Raw genomic sequence first — 18,755 nt, 5'->3', positions numbered from 1 at the left:
ACAAAATAAACCGAACAAGATGCAGTGGTCAAAAGTGGTCATTGAATGCATCTTGCTCAGAATTCTGAGGGTTAAACTTGTATTTTATGTAGCACTACACTCACAAATTGACCCTTTGTGCTGCTCTGGCGCGTAGGTGTGTGGAGCTGATCATCAACGAGCAGATGAGCAAATACAAAGCTCGCCTGAAGGACATCAGCAGTCTGGAGTTCGCAGAGAGCAAAGCCAAGAGCCGGCTGACCCACATCAGGAAGTCCATGGTAAGATCCGACTGCAGGTCCACTACATCACACATGTTCACATGAATAATTCCTCCCTGGTCCTGAGGTGAATGTTGGTTCCTTTGTTTTTGCTTGTTCCTCTTATCATTTAAATGGAAACGTTTTTTCAGCTGGCATGGTTCCCACACGGCCATGACGGGCATGTGCTTCTGTTTCTTTACATCTCTCATGAACAGATTCGGCTTTTTCTACACCAGCAAAAAGCCGACAAACCACAATCACACATCATTTCCTCCACACAGTAATAACTGCTGTACATTGATGTCTAAATAACTCCGTTATCAAATTACTGTCCTCTAATTGACATAGATGTAGGGTCAGCAAAAAGAAGAAAATCTAACCTTTCCCAGTAAGCAGTGTTTCAATTCTTTGTAGGTCTAGGAGATATGTGGACAGCATTAAGCTGGGCAAGATAGGGATTTTTTGATCCTCAGTTTACCTCCAACATCCTTTAACCTGCAAATATTCAGCTCCAGACAAGCATGATGGCCTTCACCACTCCCTGACCCTAACCTGTGCTTCCTTCCTCCCTCTGCCCCTCCTTCCAGAAACCTGTACTAATTGCTGTTAGGTTTATGAGCATAACCCGCACTGCCACCCCGGTATGTATGCCCCTCCCAAACCATGTGCCCGCCCACCACCTCCACCTCCACCTCCACCAGTCCTGTCCTGTCGATCCGTCCACTCATGCTGTTGTGGTGACGTCTGTCTGTCAGTGCTCTGTTAGAGTCTGTTTGCTTTTGTTGCTTGTTAATATGGGAAGTAACTTAACCTGAACACAATGGGAAGTATGAAGGGACCAAACATGGCCTGCTACTGTTGGGTCTGATTCTTTCATAGGTATAAATACAGAAAATTGAGAATTGACTACCAGACTAAGGATTTAGACTTGATCTATATAATATTATATAATATATATATTGATTTATATATTATTATTATATTATATATATATATTAATCATATTTTTCTTCAATTCATAGAGTAAATTGTTTATTTAAATTTTTTTCATTTGAAATTAATTGTGGCAGATCTGGTCTGAATTTATTTGATAGTATGACAAACCACCAAGCTCCCAGGAACTGTTTGTACTGTGAAATTTCTAAGAACTGGTAAGCCTTGTTAATAGTGACACCTGTGGCCATGAGGTGAACTGCAGTGAACACGCTGGCTAGTTTTGTGTGTCATGTACTGTAACTAGGAAACAGGTGTATTTTAATACCTGTTTACCGGAGTATCTAACAGTTTACTAAGAGATTGAGAGATACGTACCACTAGGCAGCACTCTGTTGGTAGAAAGCAGTGGTTATACATGTTTATGTTGTACTGTTGCCTACTTTAATACTGAACTGTTGGATGTTGAAGTAACATGTCACTTCCTGTGGGTTGTTATAGCAACTGAGAAAGTTGAGCAATATTTCTTCTCTATGGCTTCATGAACACATTGACAGTAATGACATAGACCTTAGAAATGCTTTCAGCTCTCTTTTGTAGCTAATGTATGTAGCTCCTGCATGCTGTTTATGTGAATTTATGGCTGTTGCTTTGGAAATTTATTGCAAAATTCTGAGCCTTTGCTTTCTGTTTCTGCTTCACAACGTATTAATCTGCAGCCTAACACAGCTAAACCTAAGGTAAAGCCTAACTGTGTCATTGTGTGTGTATATAGTGACGTTAGAAGTCATAGTTTTTAGTAGTGATGTCGTGAACTGTGGTCAAAACATCCAACTGTGTCTATGATGCCTCAGCTTTGTGTGCTCCATCGTCAGAGTGGTTATCTATCCTCTGCTAAAGCACATCCTCACGCTGGAATTTTGTGTTTCAGGGAAAAGGTCGTGTTTGGCAGAGCAGTACCCACACGCCCTCACCTCCTCTCAGCCCAAGAGCACCCCATGTGGCTGATGGAGAGACTGCAGGAGGAGAAGGAGGAGGAGGAGGAGGAGGAGGAGGAGGAGAGGATGCAGCAGAGGATGGGATGAACGAGCAGCAGCAGCTGGCGATGCAGCAGGAGGAGAGAATCCTCACAGAGCAGATTGAGAGTCTGCAGAAAGAAAAGTACGCCGTTGGCACCGCTGCTGTCAATGCCACATATTGGGCATTGAAAAGCAAACCTTGACCTTCTAACGTGTGTGTCGGCAGGGAGGAGCTGACCTATGAGATGTTGATCTTGGAGCCACGGACTTCGGATGATGAAACTCCTGAATCTGAGGCCTCCATCGGCACAGCAGACAGCTCTGAGAACATCACCATGGAGACGGAGGGAGCCACATCCGACCCTTCTGGTAGGTGGGAAGTATTTGTGATGACAGCTGTATACCAGCGCTGTGATCATCGGGTGGGCAGAGTGTTTAGGCTTAACAAGTCATTAAAGCGGTAAAGTCTGCTAATCATATCTTGTTTACATTTGCAGTCATTTGGTCATGAATACTTTGGCTGTAATGTAAGTAATATATATATATATATATATGATTATTAGTAGTAGTAGCATTTATAGATAATTATTGCCATGGCATTGTTGCTAATGTAATGGCTCAATTATAGCAGTTAAAGTCCGGTCCTCATTTGTCTACAGTACTTTGTGTTTACACTAAAACATATTCTACCTATAGCTTTATATTAAAATGTCATCTCTGTACAAATCGCTGCTCATCATACTTCTGTTGAAACTTGTCATTTGTCTGGCGTCCTGAGCAACTGCTAATAAGTCAGATTGTGTAGCACTGAGCACGAGAGTTGTTTGTTTTGTGTTTTTTGTGTTTTTGCTGCCTGACACATGCTGAACCGGTTCTGTCTGTGTGTTGAGTTCTGCTCAAGAACCAGATGTGAACGCGGGACTGTATATGTTTCACATAGAAACCCTGTTGCTTTCTTTCTCTGTCCACAGAGCAAGGCACCTACCGATCCAGGAAGTCGGAGGCACTGAGCAGACGAGCCCTGCGGCGCCAGCCGGACTCCCAGGACTCAGCTGATTCCACCTCCACCGTTTCTTCCTCCTACCACCCCTCCTCCTCTTTCTCATCAAATGCATCTGGTTCTCCATCCCCGCACTACCGGTTCCGCTCCTCCTCCTCTGGGCCCCTGCTCACCTCCTGTGGCCTGGGGGCCCCGTTGGCAGAGGCGGAGGGGGGTCACAAAACTGGCAAGACGCGCCACAGGCTCCGGCTGAGCCGCAGCTCCCCACGCGAGCCCTCCGGAAGCCACCAAAGGGACTCGGACTTTGGCTCGGGGCCACAGCAGCTGGTTCTGTACGGCAGCAATGAGTTCATGGTGTGATGCAGAGAACGTATGGAGCATCATGCTGGTTTAAAGGGGAGGTAGTAGGGTCCGGGGTTGAACGAGGCTGGTCACGGGGCGAGCCCCTCCTCGGTGTTCACCCCTCTCCTCGCTTGGTCCGGTTAAAGCAGGAAGCTGTTGAAACTGGAAACATGTCACAGAGGGACTGGAGACCCTGCTGGTCCAAAAGGGGGGCCGGTCAGAGGAGGAGGAGGAGGAGGAGGAGAGGTGAAGGACCAGTGGTGAGACAAGAGAAAACTTATTACAAACTGCACTCCTGCAAAGCCAAATCTCACAGTGCCCTGTCTTTATTTTTTAGTGTGTGGGCAGGTGGTTAAAGCCACGCAGAAGAAATGTAGCCATACCGACTGAACTGGCGGACATTTTGTCTGTAACCAGCGAAGCTAAGTCTGCTTTTCACGTTTACACAGACACACCAGCCAAGAGGCTGCATGCTTCTCCATCACACCTTTTCCTCCATCAGTTTGAAGAGACTGTCGAAAGCTGTCATGTTACATAATATTATTATTATTATTATTATTACTATTATTATTTTTATTCAGTTGCAGAGGGAAAAGGTGTAAATAGACAGGAAGTCTGGTGCTGCTCTCCTGGGTTGTTTGTTATTGATTGGTCTCTGTTTCCTGTTTTGAGGAGTGAAGTGTCTGGAATTCAGGTTCCACTTTTGTTTCTGTGTGTGTATGTTTAATTATTTCACAATGAGCAGAGGCGGTTCTGGCTGTGCGTTCGAGAAATAATAAGAAGGAAAAGCTGCGCAATCTCATCTCAGCGTCGCACAACCTTGATCCGAGGTGTCAGCCAGCCGCTCAGTGTTCTGCAGCCCTTCACTTTAATTCAGAAACATCAGTGTTACTACGTCAGGACTTGAATTTTTTAATATATATTATTGCTGTATTATAGATGTTGTTATTGATACCTGATACCTGTTCAGATGAAAGCCATTATTTCTTTCCTTTGTTTGTGTGTCTTGAATGAAAGAGTAATTCCTTCCATTGTTTTTAAGTGACACTAAACCTGACGTAAGGTTTTCATTGCACCTGTGGGGAAACTCCTGTATGGAAGCTGACAGCAGCTGCTGTGACAGTTACTGTTTTCATGCTGCTACTCCGACATCACAAGTTGATAACACCAGTGAGTGGAGGCAGTATGGTGGAGGCAGTGTGGGTGCACTGGAGGCAGTGTGGGTGGAGGCAGTGTGGGTGGAGGCAGTGTGGGTGCCTCCAGTGCCACCAACCTTCTATATATATATATATATATATGTATAACCAGAAGGTTGGTGGTTCGATCCCAACTCTTTACCCACACTGCCTCCAGTGCACTCACTGCTGTGGCGGTTGCTGCTGGTCAGTGTCTGACACTTCTTGGCAGCAGCCTTAAGGGAAAAAAACATTTCTGTCATTACATTAAAAACAGTGAACAGCTGGCCTTCAATGTGACTTTACCTCTTACCTGCTGTTATGATTGGCTTTGTTTGAGGAGCTGCTGACTGAAGCAGCGCGTCCAGTTATAGATTCTCCACCAATCACCAGAAAATGGATGATGTTAATAAAATGATCAGCTTGTGACCTCGGGGTAGTGTCAGGAAAACAACAGTTGCACGCTTCTTTACTCTTGCACTCATCCACGCGCTCCCGCCGTCCACTCATGTCCTCTGAGCCATCTTTTTCTGCAACATAACCGTATAGCTCTTCCACCTTCTTCTTCTCTCCCGGCTCTGGCTGTGAAAAGTAGCATTTAATCTGCCTGACACAAATACAAGTAGCAACTAATAATAAAACTCAGACCGTCCACGTGTTTCTACATATCCCTCTTACTCTCTCGTCTGTCCATTGCGGTGTCGAAGCAGTACGGTGTAATATTGTTAGGCCTCTACTACTCAGTAGCTTGACAGCAATGATGTCTCTGTTCTAAAAGCTGCAACGTCTCCTCGCTCGCAACACAATCAGTGTTAATCAGCTGGAAGTCTCAGTGCTGATCTGAGGTGTGGGGACTTTTATTTTTTTACAGTGTAAAAACTGTAGAAGCAAAGTTAAAAAGAAATCGACAAACCTCCCGGTCAGATATCTTTGAGCTGATATTTGATGGGAAGGTGTTTGTGGTGTGTGTCTGAGCTGTCCATATTCTGGCATTCTGCAAAATATTAAAACAATGAAAAAAGAAAAACGTGAATGTACCTGTCACTGGAAGGCATGCCCTGCTTTCTCTGGTTGTTTTTGTTCCTCTTTTATACAGTGTATGTATACTATTTATGATCATGCTTTTTGGGGATGTACATTGGTTTAAAAGGATATATTATCCTGTGTACGGCCCATTATCTACTATTAATCATGGTGGCAACATTTTAAAGGGCCACGGTCAGTAGTTGTTTTTTTTGTGCTATAAAGCAAAAGAAAGAAGAAAAAGACAAAGTAAAGCATTGTGTCGGTCTGTGTGTCTGCACCACTCTGGACATGGTTATGTATGTATAAGGTGCAGTTTGTGTTATATTTCTTTTTCTTTTTTTAATAATATAAACATGTTCTATGGTTGTAAGGAAAAAAAGACTTTATGGGGGAATTCATCTGCTTATTAAAAAAGCAAAACATCAGCCAAACACGGAGCAGTTGTGTGATCTTTGATGAAATGACTGGATCTGACTTTGAATCAAATCAAGCTTCTTCAGGTCAGGACCACTAACTTGTTTTTACCCACAATCCACTGGGAGCATCTCTGCCAGCTCGCCATATGGAATTCAGATTAAAACAAATCTTAGTAAAGACTCTGAGGAAGGAGCAGACATGGTTGGTTTTAGAAGATGTGATTGGTTGACAGAGAAACATGAGAACAGTTCATAATAATATAGAATGGACAGTGACATGAAGGCTGGAGTCTCAGATGATGATGTGATCGTAGACACAAAGGGCCTGGATGTATAAAGGGGGACGACTGGCTCAGCTGTCTTCAGCTTTCTGTGGCTGCTGTCTGTTACATGGAGGCGCTGGTTGGAGCAGAGTGGAGCACGGGTGAAAGAACAGAGACCAGACTGGACCAAGGGCAAAGGTCACTCTGAGCACAGGGAGCTGAGCAGAGCAACATTCAGCCCAGGTATTACGGTACAGTTATTACGGTACAATCTAAGAGACATGAGAGGAGCAGCAGGTTTAAGTGATGGTTTGTCTCAACCTAACGATCTCTGCTCGATGCTCACACACAGCCACTGGGGGCAGCGCAGGAGCAGTGGGCTGTGGAACAAATTAAATATATGAATGGAGAAACATATTCAAACCAATTTCGCTGTTTTTAATTAAAAAAATATTTAATTTCATTTTCGTTTATACTTGTTGTTTAAATGCTACAAAAATACAAATTAAAAAAACCAATTTGTATTTTTATATAGCTCTAAACTATTATTAAGCTATTATTCTTTTAATACGTTATATTTACATTTAATTTGTGTTGATTTTATTTAGCCTACCTTTAGGCTGTATGTTACATCATTACACGTTATTTATTGGTTTTTAATTTCTTTATTTAAATGTGTTGCCCCGCCCCGAAACAACAGCCAGAAATGAAAGCGAAGGAACAGCGCGAAGTTTCCACTGTGACAGAAAACGTGTTTTGTTGTGAATCCTGTTGCCTGGATCAACAGCACGAGCAGCAGCTGATTCACGCAGCAGAAGAAGAAAAACCAAGTTTCTCTTCCGCTAAAACGAAAGTTTGGTGACAGAGAAGTTTGGAAAGCCGTGATTCACCTGTCGGTCCCTCCCATGAATGAATTTATTAAAGGCTGACTGCACCAAACATCTGTCACACCGCTCAGCTGACGTCCAAACACGCACGGTAAGCTCGTTCCTTCTTCCAAATGTTTCGTCATCTCTAACAATCCATATATATATGTCTATATTTATATTTAAACCCTGCAGATGGCTGATGACAGGGTCACCGTTTTCTTTGACCTGGAGACCACTGGACTGGGTAATATTCACTTATTTATCACCACAGCTGTGGCTTTCAGTATTATCTTCTCCTCCTAAAGAATCTCTGGACATCCGTGTTTTTATTTTTATTTTCTAGTCAAATGTGTAAAAAAAACCTCCAAATCTATAAGATGATTTATTCACTTTTTGATATTTGCACTTCCTTGAAACTCTACCGCTGTTTGACATTAATCTGCCAACACGTCCCATGTAAGTGTTCTAAATGAAAACACAGCTGATCTGATCCTTAATGTCCAGTGAATCCAGCCATAGGCTCCACCTGCTCACAGACTGGCTCAGAGTGATAAGGAGGATTAGAGTGCGTTTCAGTTCCTGATTTTATTGATCTCTAATCTCTCTCACGCGCTCCTCTTTGGAACTTACTGAAAAGAAACTGATCTTATTGTGGTTTAATCAGAGCTGGGTGGAGTATCACTGACTGTTACTACACTTTGAACCAATAAGATACAGTGGAGGGTGTTTGTGTGCGTTTCTGTGCTGTATCATGAGGAAGTCAGAAATGAGCCTTCCTGTCAGATCTGGGCTGTTAGGCAACACTGTGGTGTGTTCTTTCTGTCTGTGTATGAGAGGTGGTGGCTGATTTCTCAGGAACCACACCAGTAAGCTGTTACTAATACAAGTTAACTGTAATAACCTGTGTCCTGAGGAGCATCATTCTTTCACTTTCTAGATGATTGTTGAATTTTCTGTTCTTTTAAGCAGAATTCTGGGTGATTGTTTTCACCACACACAGGCCATGAAAGGTCCTGACCTTATCTAGTACATGCTGTGTGTTTCAGGTGCTCAGAAAGCCAGCATGAATTGATCCAGATGTTACAGGTGTGAATACACCATTCACACAGTCTTGTGTTAGATTTTGTTTTACGATAAAATGTGAAAACTGTCACGCAGGAGAATATGAAAGATAAAGAAACATGACCTGACTCTGCTCTCACCTCTGAACAAACGTTCATTTCCTCCCTCTGACACTGAAAACATCAATCCAATCTTAACCCAGAGGTTATCCCAGCTGTCAGTAGGTGAGAGGCGGGTAGACCCTGGCAGGTCAAGGGTCTCCTATAAGGCCGACAGAGTCAAACAACCACAATCACACTCACAGTTTATGCATCTTTCCTCTTTCTTTGTCCTTCGTCTGTGCGTTCAGACACCTCAGTGTGTGACATCATCCAGATTGCCGCCATCTCTGGAGAGAAGGTCTTTAATGTCTACACTATCCCCAGCCTCCCCCTCACGGACAGCGCCACCCGGGTGACGGGGTTCTCTGTCAGCAGCAGCGAACTGTTGTGTCGTGGGATCCCCATGGAAACCACCCCTCTGGTTGAGGCCCTCACCTCTTTCATCTCCTTCCTCCGTTCTTTCGAGCACCCTGTGCTGCTGGCGGCCCACAATGCACGGCGCTTTGATGCACCTGTTCTCACCCGAGTGCTGCAGCAGTACTTCCTCCTGCAGGAGTTCCAGCAGGTGGTGTCAGGGTTTGTGGACACATACCTGCTAAGTAAGAACCTCTATCGTAACCTGCGCAGCTACTCTCAGGAGGCCATGGTGCAGCACTTCCTGGGGAAAACATACAACGCTCACAACGCTGTGGAGGATGCCAGGATGCTGCAGGAACTGTGCAAGTCATGGCAGCCGAGCAAAGGGAGCATCTTGAGATGCACCTTCAGGGCAATGAGACTGTATTAAAAAAATAAACAAAAAACAAAAAACGAATTTGATGCCAAAAAAAGTATTCAGTTTAGCAGATTTTATTATATATTCAATTAAGAGACATTTCAGACATGTTCTGTGTAATTTATTGTAACTTTGTTTAATGTTCTGCAGCAAGTGTCATATCCTCCTTGTGTACAAGAACTATTAAACTGTATATTTTTATTTTTAACTGGTAAAGTTTGTTTCATGTCAAATTTCAGCAGTGATGCAGGAAGGAACGTCAACACAGCGGTGTTGTAGCAACCTTTCACCACCTGAGGGCAGAGCAGGACCAGACCCCACTCAGAAATTTAAATGACATCTTTGTGTATTTCACGTTGAGCTTTATCAGCTGGAGTGAACTGCTGTTAAAACAGGTTTCCTTTGCTACTGGCATTATTATACTGTACTATATACTATATACTGCAGTGTCAGTTTAGTACGTCGGATTGATAGTGGCCCCGAAACTCAAAAGTTTCTTCTTCTCTTTTTTCTTCAGCGTCGACTAAACCGGAAGTTTAAAGATTTCAAAACAAAAGTTTTTGTTGTCAAAAACAAAACCAACGAAAAAGTAGTATTTTTAGGTTTTACACATTAAAAGGCAACCACAATACGTTTTCTCCCCTTTATTTATAACCACACGAACAGCTCGTATCATTAACAATAATGAACGTATCATTAACAGCCTCTTTTAAAAATATAAACACGTTATTAGACACAGCCTCAGAAATCAGCAGCCTTTCCTGGACACTTGTGACTATTTCACAGACTTTACCTTTTTACAAAGTGATTCCTCTGCTATAATTTACATATTGCGCTGCAACAGTTGTGCATGAGACCGAAGAAGAAGAACAGTTTCCGGTTTCCGGTCTGTGGTTAAAACGATGGCGGGAAAGTTTCCATACAACCATGACTTAAACTACTGTTTATCGATAAAGCGTAGTAACATGTAGTGAAATATGTTCTTCCGTTGACCGCACCGGATTTGATTTAGTTTATTTTATTAAACGTCAGAGTCAGACTTCAGGAACCGGCGTGATGCAGGAAGCAGAAAGCCCTCAGCAGCAGCAGGTTTTCTTTGACCTAGAGACAACCGGACTGGGTAAGAATGGTGTGAAATTAACATTTTATCAATACAAGTTGGCACTTCCCCAACAGAAGAATGTGTTTATTATGGCTTTCCATGTGTGGAGTGCGCATGTGCAGCCTGTACAGTGCGCCGGATAAAGTAGACTAGCTCAAAATACTATTCTCTATTTCTTGCATTGTTTGTGGCAGATGGACAGTGCTGTTTTTGTAGGCTGTACTGCTTTAAACATTCTTATTTCTGTGTTCTATCAGTTTCTAATCTTCAGTTATATCATTATAATCTCCAGTATGTGCTGCTGCTGACACCCAGTATCAAAAGGACAGGAGGTGATCTGCTTATTGTGTCTCTAGGTCCAAAATGTGAGATTGTCCAGCTGGCTGCAGTGAGCGGAGGTCATTCACTGAACCTCTACGTCATTCCTCAGGGTCGAATGGAGCGAGGGGCATCCAAAGTGACCGGCTTTAGGGTCCGCAGACGGAGGCTCTACCTCCATCGCCAGCTCGTCCTCACCAACTCCCTCAGAGAGGTCCTGGTTGCCTTCATTGCTTTCCTTCACATGCTTGGACGCCCTCTTCTCATTGGCCACAACATTCGCCGCTTTGACTGTCCACTGTTGGTCCGAGCGCTGGATGAGCTGAACCTTAGAGCAGAGTTTGAGGCCTCAATCTCAGGCTGTGTGGACACTCTCCCGCTGGCTCGGGAGATCCTGAAGGACCATGGTCTCCAGAGTTTTCGGCAGGAGAACCTTGTCAGGGGGCTGCTGGGGATAAACTACAAGGCCCATGATGCTTTGGAGGATGTACGGGCATTACAGACACTGTACACTGTTCTTGAACCCACACCTGAGATCATCTGCAAGCACAAGTTTACTTTGGACACCATTGCCAACAAACCAGAAGCCAAAGCACCCTGCAAGGTGACAGGACAGCACTTCATACAGCCAGGGAAGGCTGCAGAAGACCAGAAGGGAGAACTTAATGCCCGGTTACATCAACTATTTTCAAACTGATGGAGACTTCCTCTATCAGTGCAATTCATTGTTTGTGCCAATGTGTGGAAGGAGAACTTCATGGTGCACAGAGAGGAAGCTGGAAAAAAACACTTCGTATCCTTGCATTGAAGTGTAGGGACGACTGTTCAAAGGTGAGGGATGCATGCAGACACACTGCACACACACATACGCCTGCTGTTTGGTACCTTTGTTTGTCAGCACTAACAAAAATTCCGTTTTTTAACTTCTGTTAGTCTTTGTTAGTAAAAACAACATTCAGATGTCATAAATCTTCAAAATGTAGTGGGCTTAATATGTTAAAGTATGTCAGATGAATGTTCTAATAAATGTATTTATTATATTTTGTGTTTGTTCCACATTATATACAATATAAAATGGTTATGATGCTTCTTTCTTTTTTTCATCAAATGATTCCCAGAACGGTCCCTGAATCTGCCATGCTAACATAAGAGTAATGTTAAGATAATACAGCATTTCATTGCTTATTTTGAGAAGTAAAACCTGAAATATTAGGACATTAGGACACAACATTAAGTATTAGGACGCATGCAGAAAAAAAGAGTTCAGACTCAACAGAACAAGGTTTTATTAAACCACTTTTACATACACGTTCTCTGCAGTCCCATGCTACAGCATCACGAATATTCAACAATGCAAAACCATGCCCTGACGAGTGAAATATTCCAACAAAAATCAAATATAATGGCCTTCAGATCTGTGTGTGCAGATGAAGAAGAAAGAAGGAAAAACCCAAAAAAATAACCTTTGTGCAAAATCCTACAAGTACAGTATTCAGACTAAAAGGTGACAAAACAAGATCACAACGAAAAGGCCTGTGATGGTTAGAATTCTAAATCCATTAAAAACGATATAACATGAAAGGATGGAAAATAAAGACGCTTTATAATCTGATACAAACATAAGGATGGATTTGAGGTAATGGTTTTATTCACATCCTTCTATCTCTCAGTATTTTTCGATTTTACAGTTTTAGCAACGACAAACAGCTAAAGAGTTAGTGCATCTAAATAAGATCAACCCACAACGCCAACATGAAGCAGGTGAAAGCATTGTTAGGGCTTCTTTCATTCAGAGCATATTCACAGGTAAGGTTGGCAGGCTGATAGAGCACTCACTCAAATATTTGACTCTAGATAGCCTATAAAAACTGGTCACAACAAGAAAATCCACTTGATGATTGATTGACTTCAGATTGACCCTGAAACGAACTGGAATATTACACAAAAAGATTTGCACCATACTGAATGAATCCATTCTATTGTTGGAAAGAGTATTATACTGTGAGGAAAAAACACTCACAATGTTATAACAATGAACAAGTAAAATCTGATCAGAGTAAGTTCAGGGATCATTTCTCTTAGTATGTAATGTCACGTATTGATTGATCAGTACAAACAACAAAACATACAAAGTCAAAAACCTGGCTCCAATAATACTATAAAATTCAATGCAGCATTTTGTTGTACGACTGTACAAGAAATGTATGTGTTAACACATCTGGGTAAAATTGTTTAACCCTCTGAATCCCACTCTGGGTCACTACAGTGTGGGCTCATTTAGCCTCAGGATAAGTCCAGTTTCAGTCATGTTTACAGCATCTACAAACCACTCTGCATATCAGCTCTAGTTGCTCTGTTGTTTAATATTTTTCCCCCTACAGAGTGGTGCATGATGCATTCAGGGACCGGTTTCGGGCATGTGAACATGCATTTTGTGGGGTTCAGAGGGTTAAGTGCGCAGCAAGCAGCAGTAGTGCATGTTTATTCTCTTACAGTAGAAGAAATGTGATTTAATATGAATTCCTGATTCCCCTGTAGTCATGCGTCATGGGATTCATGTCTACTCCTGTTTATGTTTTTTAAATGTTTACGATTGTTCACTACTTTGACGATAAGTTTCCAGACTGTAAACATGCGCTGGTAACAGTCAGACTGTAATACTGAGCAGGGTTAAATGGATCAATAGAGAATCCTCTGCTGTATTACTGCTCTAAAATCAAGCATGCACAGGCAGGTATTAAACAGCATACGCTCCATTGTTCTCATAACAATGTTGTTTTTTTTCTTATGACGAGTTTTAATGGTGAATATTTAATTATTTAAAGTTAAAACGATAAAGCAGGTGCTGGGAAGACAACGGCTGGCTCACTCCTCAAGATGGAACTGTAGAGTGGTGGCATTACTGCACCAGTGTAAACACATTTCCCACACTGCTTCAGAACTGTTAGAACACATTAGTGTGTTATCTTTATCCCAGATGTTAAATCAGCTGAACTATACTTGGAATAAAAAGTAAATCTGTCCAGAAGACAGCACGATGCCAGTATTATCCCCCCCCCCCCCCCACCTCTTGACATACTTTTAATCTTAATGTGTCCTCTGTTCAGCACCTTTAAAGTACTAAAAAGAGCACATCAGTCCTTGGGCTCAATTCATAACGCAGTCTGGATCTAGACAAGTCAAACTACAGATAGACGGACAGTGTGAGCTTTTACAGGAAAAGCCACCGACTCACATCTACAGGAGGCAGCAGGCTCGAAACAGGGTCATCCCTGACTGTGAAGTGATGTGCAGAGAAAGGCTTTCATTGGCTGAGACGAACAACACAGTGCCCCGTCTCAGTGTGACATCAGAGAGGGCAGCAGGAGAGGTTCCCATGGCATCGCCTTCGATGACCAGGAGGATGCTGGCGCTGTCGACTGAAGCGACGGTGTACTGCTTCACCGAGGCTGGGACCTGCACAAGGAAAGATGCATTACCAACATGTGCACCTGCTGACTAATGTGCACATGGCTGAATTCATCAGTCACTTTGATATTCTCTGGAACTAATGTATGATCCTGGGATCTGTTATGACTGCACATGACAATACGTAGAATTACATTACATTAAAACTACAAAAACCATGCTGGTCGTTTTTGTTTGTTGTTAAAATCCAACAACAAACGTCCTACCTGTATCCTCATGACAGTGAAGTCAGGCACTGGTGGGTCATACAGGGACACGCAGGGATCCGATGCATCCTGAACACATGGAAATATTTTGGAGGAGGCGGGAGCAGGGCTGTAGTTCAGCATCTCACACAGTGTGTTCACATCAATGTATTTGGGTGTGAGTCCGGCCCTCACAGTGTTGTCTGAGCAGGCCATGCACTCAATACAGTCTAGATGGAAGGAAAAAGGGCATTTTAAATGACTGACAATGTGAAATGAAATCAGCCAGATATGTTAATGCATTCCCTGCTCTGTTCTCTTTATATGGTTTCCCAGAATGCCTTTTGACAATGGCTGCTATGGAATGAATATAGGAGAAGCAGCAGCAGAGACATGGCTGCCAGTTTTCCAGACATAAAGGTGAGCTAAACACATCAACAACACATCCTGCAGCTGCGCTACATTTCGGTCTGCTGAGGCAGCTGTTGGTGAAGAGGCTGCAATCTGTTTCTGTTATGCAGAGCGCTGACTTCACAGACAGGCACTTGGGTATATTTTTCTTAAAGAATGACACTAGAACTCTGCTTCCAGCTGATGTTTCAGATTTTTGGAAAGAAAACAAGCTGTCTGTCAGCACTTTTTGGACCACCTCATGGGATAGATGCGTGTAGCTGAATCAATAGAATGTGCAACTAAAAGTAGTCCCAAACAAATGCATTGCTTACAAATGTTACAGTTGTAAGTTGTTTTAGGATGTTGAGTATCTTTTAATATTTATGATATCTGATTTTTAAAGATTTATGTCTACAGCATGTTCAGATCAGTGTGGATGTAAGACAGTAGTGTAAGTTTAGGAAAGCATTGTTAGCTTAAGGCTTAAGTTAGACAATCATCACAATAAATGGATAAACTCTAGATCACCACATCTCATAAAAACGTATGTATCATCGCCTTTGATCACCTACTGACCTCCATAAAGGTAGGCGTGAGGCTCGTTGGCACCCAGGAACATTGCCTGGCCTGGATCCAGGACCATGTGATTGAGGAAGTAGATAGAGAAGCAGCCAATATCCCCTGGGTACTGGGAGTGCAGGCGGAGCAGCAGGTCACCATTGCTGCTTGATGTGTTCTTCCCTGCAGCACCTGTAGGGGTCCCAAATGACCACAATAAACAATTCATTCATTAGAGTGGAGAAACTGACCTGTGAAGCCCCATAGGTAGTAAGACTGCAGGTTAAAGACAGATGAGTGACTTTGCTGCCTCCTAGTGGAGGTGTTAAAATAGAATACTTTATTACTCCATTACTAAATGTAATGCACCAGCTGTCTGAGGTATGTTGTCTTTGCTAATTAACAGAAGAAATCAACATCAGCCTCTTGGCTCAGCCTCCTCACCCTCTTCAGAGACTCTTTTCACCAGCATGTTGAGCTGGTCTACGAAAACCTTCTTCTCACAGTTCATCATCCTGGTGAAGCACTTCTTCAGCGCCTGGCTTGTACGAACTGCGTCTCCTACGCTGCACCGCAGCTCCTCTGCTGCCTCGTTACCCACGAGAGCATGGAACTCTGGGACGGCTGACAGACACACACACATATACACAAAATGTTTCTTCTTGAAGGTTTTTTGACTAATTATCAGATATTTTTCAGTCCAGTGGGACTCACATTTAAGGAAGCCCAGAATCTCCTCCACTGGCCTGAAACCACACAGGCCCTGGAAGCGAGTGAGAGCAATGGCCATCTCTGGCTTGTGGTTGTTGTCTGGATAGTGCTCCGGAAACTGAGCATGGAGACGAGCAGCAAGCTCCTGACCAAACCACAATGACAGAAAAGGAAGAGGGTTACTAAAGGCAAAGCATGTTCGTCGTTCATCAGCACTCTGTTCGCACACTTTGGCGAATACAGCTGAAGCCTGTGTGGGTGTGTGTTTGCATACTCACCCTGTTGGGATGGGCCTGTATGGACAAAGCTGTATTGACAGAGAGGACTTTGAAGAGGAAAGGCAGTTGACCCTGGAAGGTGTCTTTCACCTTGGAGCCCAGGCAGGCTGGGAAGTGGGCGATCCACTGGCCCAGGGTGGTCTGTGTGATCCGGTTATCTTTGATTTGGGCGTCGCCTTTTGGATGGGCACCCATCCACAGCTGAAACAAACAGCATTATTTCCAGTTTTCCTTACTTTTTCTCCTGATACCTCATAGGGGGACACCCTTTCAGGCTGCGAAAACATTTGCTCAATTTATCTAATGCTGTAATCCACCATGATTCACAGTCAGTCAGGAGGGAAGAATCCTCACTATCTCACTCTGCGTAATTCTCTCTCTAATTTATTTAATGTAAATAAAGGATATAGTTTGTCAAGGACCCGAGTGTTTGTGGACAGACACTTCTGGGCTGTAACCTTCCCTTTATTAACTGTATGTGTGTTGTACAGTTGCAGTCACATTTGTTTTTATTGCAGTCATATTTTATGTCAAAATCATATGTAAAAACACTTGAAGGAAAGCAAACATACATCTGGGTATGCATGGATTTATACAAAAACTAGCATGCCCCGCTAAATAACATGTCACATAATGAACCATTCACCCATCCTGACTGACTGTAACCACACAAAAAATCACATTGACAACCAGAACATGTGACATTAACGTGGCCTGTGGTACATGAAAATGTCACCACTGCCACAACATGAACTAATGACCTTCATGACAAATCCTGCAAGAGCTGCTGTGGCTAAATAAAGAAAGACTTAGCAAAGGCACGAAGAGAACAAGCCCCTCTGCCAGGCCACTCACCAACAATCCCACAAAATCAAACCAGTCACGCTTCATTTACATCTTTGTCTCTTTAGTAATGTAAAGAATCTGGACGTAAATTGACAATATTTTCAAATCAAATCAAAGCACTGTCCTATTGATTACAGAATTACATTAACAGCCTTAGTGGTGCAACATATTGTTCCAGCTAATCAAGGCATGTTGTACTTTATTAAATCAATATCAATCAATATATAATTTTATGTACACAATTCCTCTCATCTCTTATTTTTATTATACTGTATTCTAGTTTATTCTACTTAATTCTTGCTCTGACTGTCGCTGTGTATTGCTGCTGGTACCCGAATTTTCCTGAGTATTAATAAAGTCTATTCTATTCTATTCTATTCTTACAGATCCAGGACAACACAGCCTACATCTGTGGAGCCTTACCTCTGCATATGGTTTACGGTCCTCTATGACAGCCAGTGGGTCTCCACCAACGACCAGCTTGGCCACCTCGCTGTCCAGTCCAGCCTTCCCCCATGCATAGTTCTGCACAGCACAGGTCAGGGGAAACACTGAGGAGGAAACAAACACATGATTCAAGCATTATATGCATTCCAGGGATCACCAGACACCCAGAAGGTGCTTCCATCATTTTATAGCATCATGAAGCTTAGAGATATTTTACACCAAAGAGGGGGTTACATGGCAGAAATATAATGAGGCTGATGGAACAGGCAGTGATATTATATCTGATTATATCTGACTGTGCTGTGTTTCTGTTCACAGTGTGGTGTTGACTGTTTGCCTACAAGAGACAAGCTATACGATGTAACTCCCTCATTTAACACCAGTGGACCCAGAGGGACTGATTCCGCCGGGGTTCATTATTTGGCAGGACATCAGCTGACGGCGCAGCCTTCTTTGACAGAAACGCGTACAGTAAGCAGGTTTACATTTGCTTCTGATCGTCAGAACATGCGGCTAAACGACACGTTTTAAATACACTTCAGGGCCGAGTTGTGTTTTTAGGGTACCGCCGCTGCTTTAGATGGAATGGATCAGATTTCCAGAAAACACACAAAACGCCGGTCGGATTAGCGCCGAGGTGGATGAGGTGGATGCTCGCTAACAACGCGCCGTCTGTCGGCTGTCGTCGTGTCGATAACCTGCCCCACGCACTGTGTGATGTACACAAACAGACTCGGCGCCGGGTGGATTAAATATATCGCTGCAGGAGGTGATCTGAAACAGTTAATGAAGGAGAAATTCGCACTCACCTCTTACTTCCTCCATGACTGCAACGTCGGCTGTCAGACCGCTGCTGACGTCACGACACGACGAACGTCCCCATGGACATTTTTTTATTCAGCTGTTAAAAGTTTTCAAGATAAAAACTGCATCAAACGATATATTAATATATATTTATTATGTTTGTGCTGTTGTCCTGTTTTAGGCTTTTAAGAACTATCCTACATATTTTGATGCGAATAACAGTTGTTATTATAATAACTAATAACTTCCATTTTTTCTACAAAAACATGTTTTTTTAAGTGCAGTTTTCTCATGACAGAAATTTATTTCTCATTTAGAGCTTCACTTTGCTCCAAGTATTGACCCTAATCTATATATCATACAGACCAATGGTGTTCTTTATTGTTTTCTGAAGGAGTTTTGATTTGTTTGTCCTAGAAGAG

At 42.9% G+C, this 18,755-nt stretch overlaps 3 protein-coding genes across 15 annotated transcripts in view; 2 read left to right on the top strand and 1 right to left on the bottom strand.

The window, feature by feature from the left end:
• LOC114451646 (unconventional myosin-IXa-like) overlaps nt 1–4,753 on the top strand; it is a 98,321-nt gene extending 93,568 nt beyond the window's left edge. For 11 of the 12 annotated variants that reach the window (XM_028430422.1, XM_028430420.1, XM_028430424.1 and 8 more), the window contains 4 exons: nt 137–260; nt 2,107–2,336; nt 2,421–2,563; nt 3,166–4,753. In XM_028430422.1, the coding sequence (XP_028286223.1) occupies nt 137–260; nt 2,107–2,336; nt 2,421–2,563; nt 3,166–3,554 (886 nt within the window). In that variant the 3' untranslated portion in view covers nt 3,555–4,753. Of the gene's footprint in view, nt 1–136; nt 261–2,106; nt 2,337–2,420; nt 2,564–2,691; nt 2,722–3,165 lie in introns of all 12 variants that reach the window. The other variant, XM_028430428.1, reaches the window with a different exon arrangement.
• A 2,378-nt stretch (nt 4,754–7,131) lies between these two features.
• Nucleotides 7,132–11,722, top strand: plex9.2 (PML-like exon 9.2). Of its 2 annotated transcripts, XM_028430432.1 has the most exons (4): nt 7,132–7,394; nt 7,478–7,529; nt 8,697–10,343; nt 10,682–11,722. In XM_028430432.1, exons 3-4 carry the CDS (start codon nt 10,280–10,282, stop codon nt 11,338–11,340), a joined length of 723 nt encoding a protein of 240 aa, XP_028286233.1. In that variant the 5' UTR covers nt 7,132–7,394; nt 7,478–7,529; nt 8,697–10,279; the 3' UTR covers nt 11,341–11,722. The 2 variants fall into 2 exon arrangements, with proteins under 2 accessions (XP_028286233.1, XP_028286234.1); XM_028430433.1 differs by lacking the exon at nt 10,682–11,722 and having other exon boundaries at nt 7,151–7,394; nt 8,697–9,431.
• A 190-nt stretch (nt 11,723–11,912) lies between these two features.
• Nucleotides 11,913–18,379, bottom strand: mpi (mannose phosphate isomerase). The gene is made up of 8 exons (XM_028430429.1): nt 18,339–18,379; nt 17,506–17,633; nt 16,237–16,437; nt 15,962–16,103; nt 15,692–15,871; nt 15,266–15,439; nt 14,318–14,526; nt 11,913–14,099 (listed from the first exon to the last, which is right to left on the bottom strand). The coding sequence occupies exons 1-8, from the start codon at nt 18,352–18,354 to the stop codon at nt 13,881–13,883; spliced, it is 1,269 nt and encodes a 422-aa protein (XP_028286230.1). The 5' UTR covers nt 18,355–18,379; the 3' UTR covers nt 11,913–13,880.
• Between the last annotated feature and the right edge of the window lie 376 nt (nt 18,380–18,755).

The sequence above is a fragment of the Parambassis ranga genome, chromosome 19, assembly GCF_900634625.1.
Source record: "Parambassis ranga chromosome 19, fParRan2.1, whole genome shotgun sequence".
NCBI classification, from domain to species: Eukaryota; Metazoa; Chordata; class Actinopteri; family Ambassidae; genus Parambassis; species Parambassis ranga.
Note: the sequence above shows the minus strand (reverse complement) of the source record. Positions and strands in the feature narration are given on the sequence as shown.

Coding starts and splice junctions, on each gene's coding strand:
- plex9.2 (XM_028430432.1), top strand. CDS start 10,280: ATGCAGGAAGCAGAAAGCCCTCAGCAGCAGCAGGTTTTCTTTGACCTA. Junction 10,344..10,681: donor CCTAGAGACAACCGGACTGG/GTAAGAATGGTG, acceptor TTGTGTCTCTAG/GTCCAAAATGTGAGATTGTC.
- mpi (XM_028430429.1), bottom strand. Junction 16,438..17,505: donor ACCGTAAACCATATGCAGAG/GTAAGGCTCCAC, acceptor TGTTTGTTTCAG/CTGTGGATGGGTGCCCATCC. Junction 14,100..14,317: donor TCACTGTCATGAGGATACAG/GTAGGACGTTTG, acceptor TTCCTTGTGCAG/GTCCCAGCCTCGGTGAAGCA.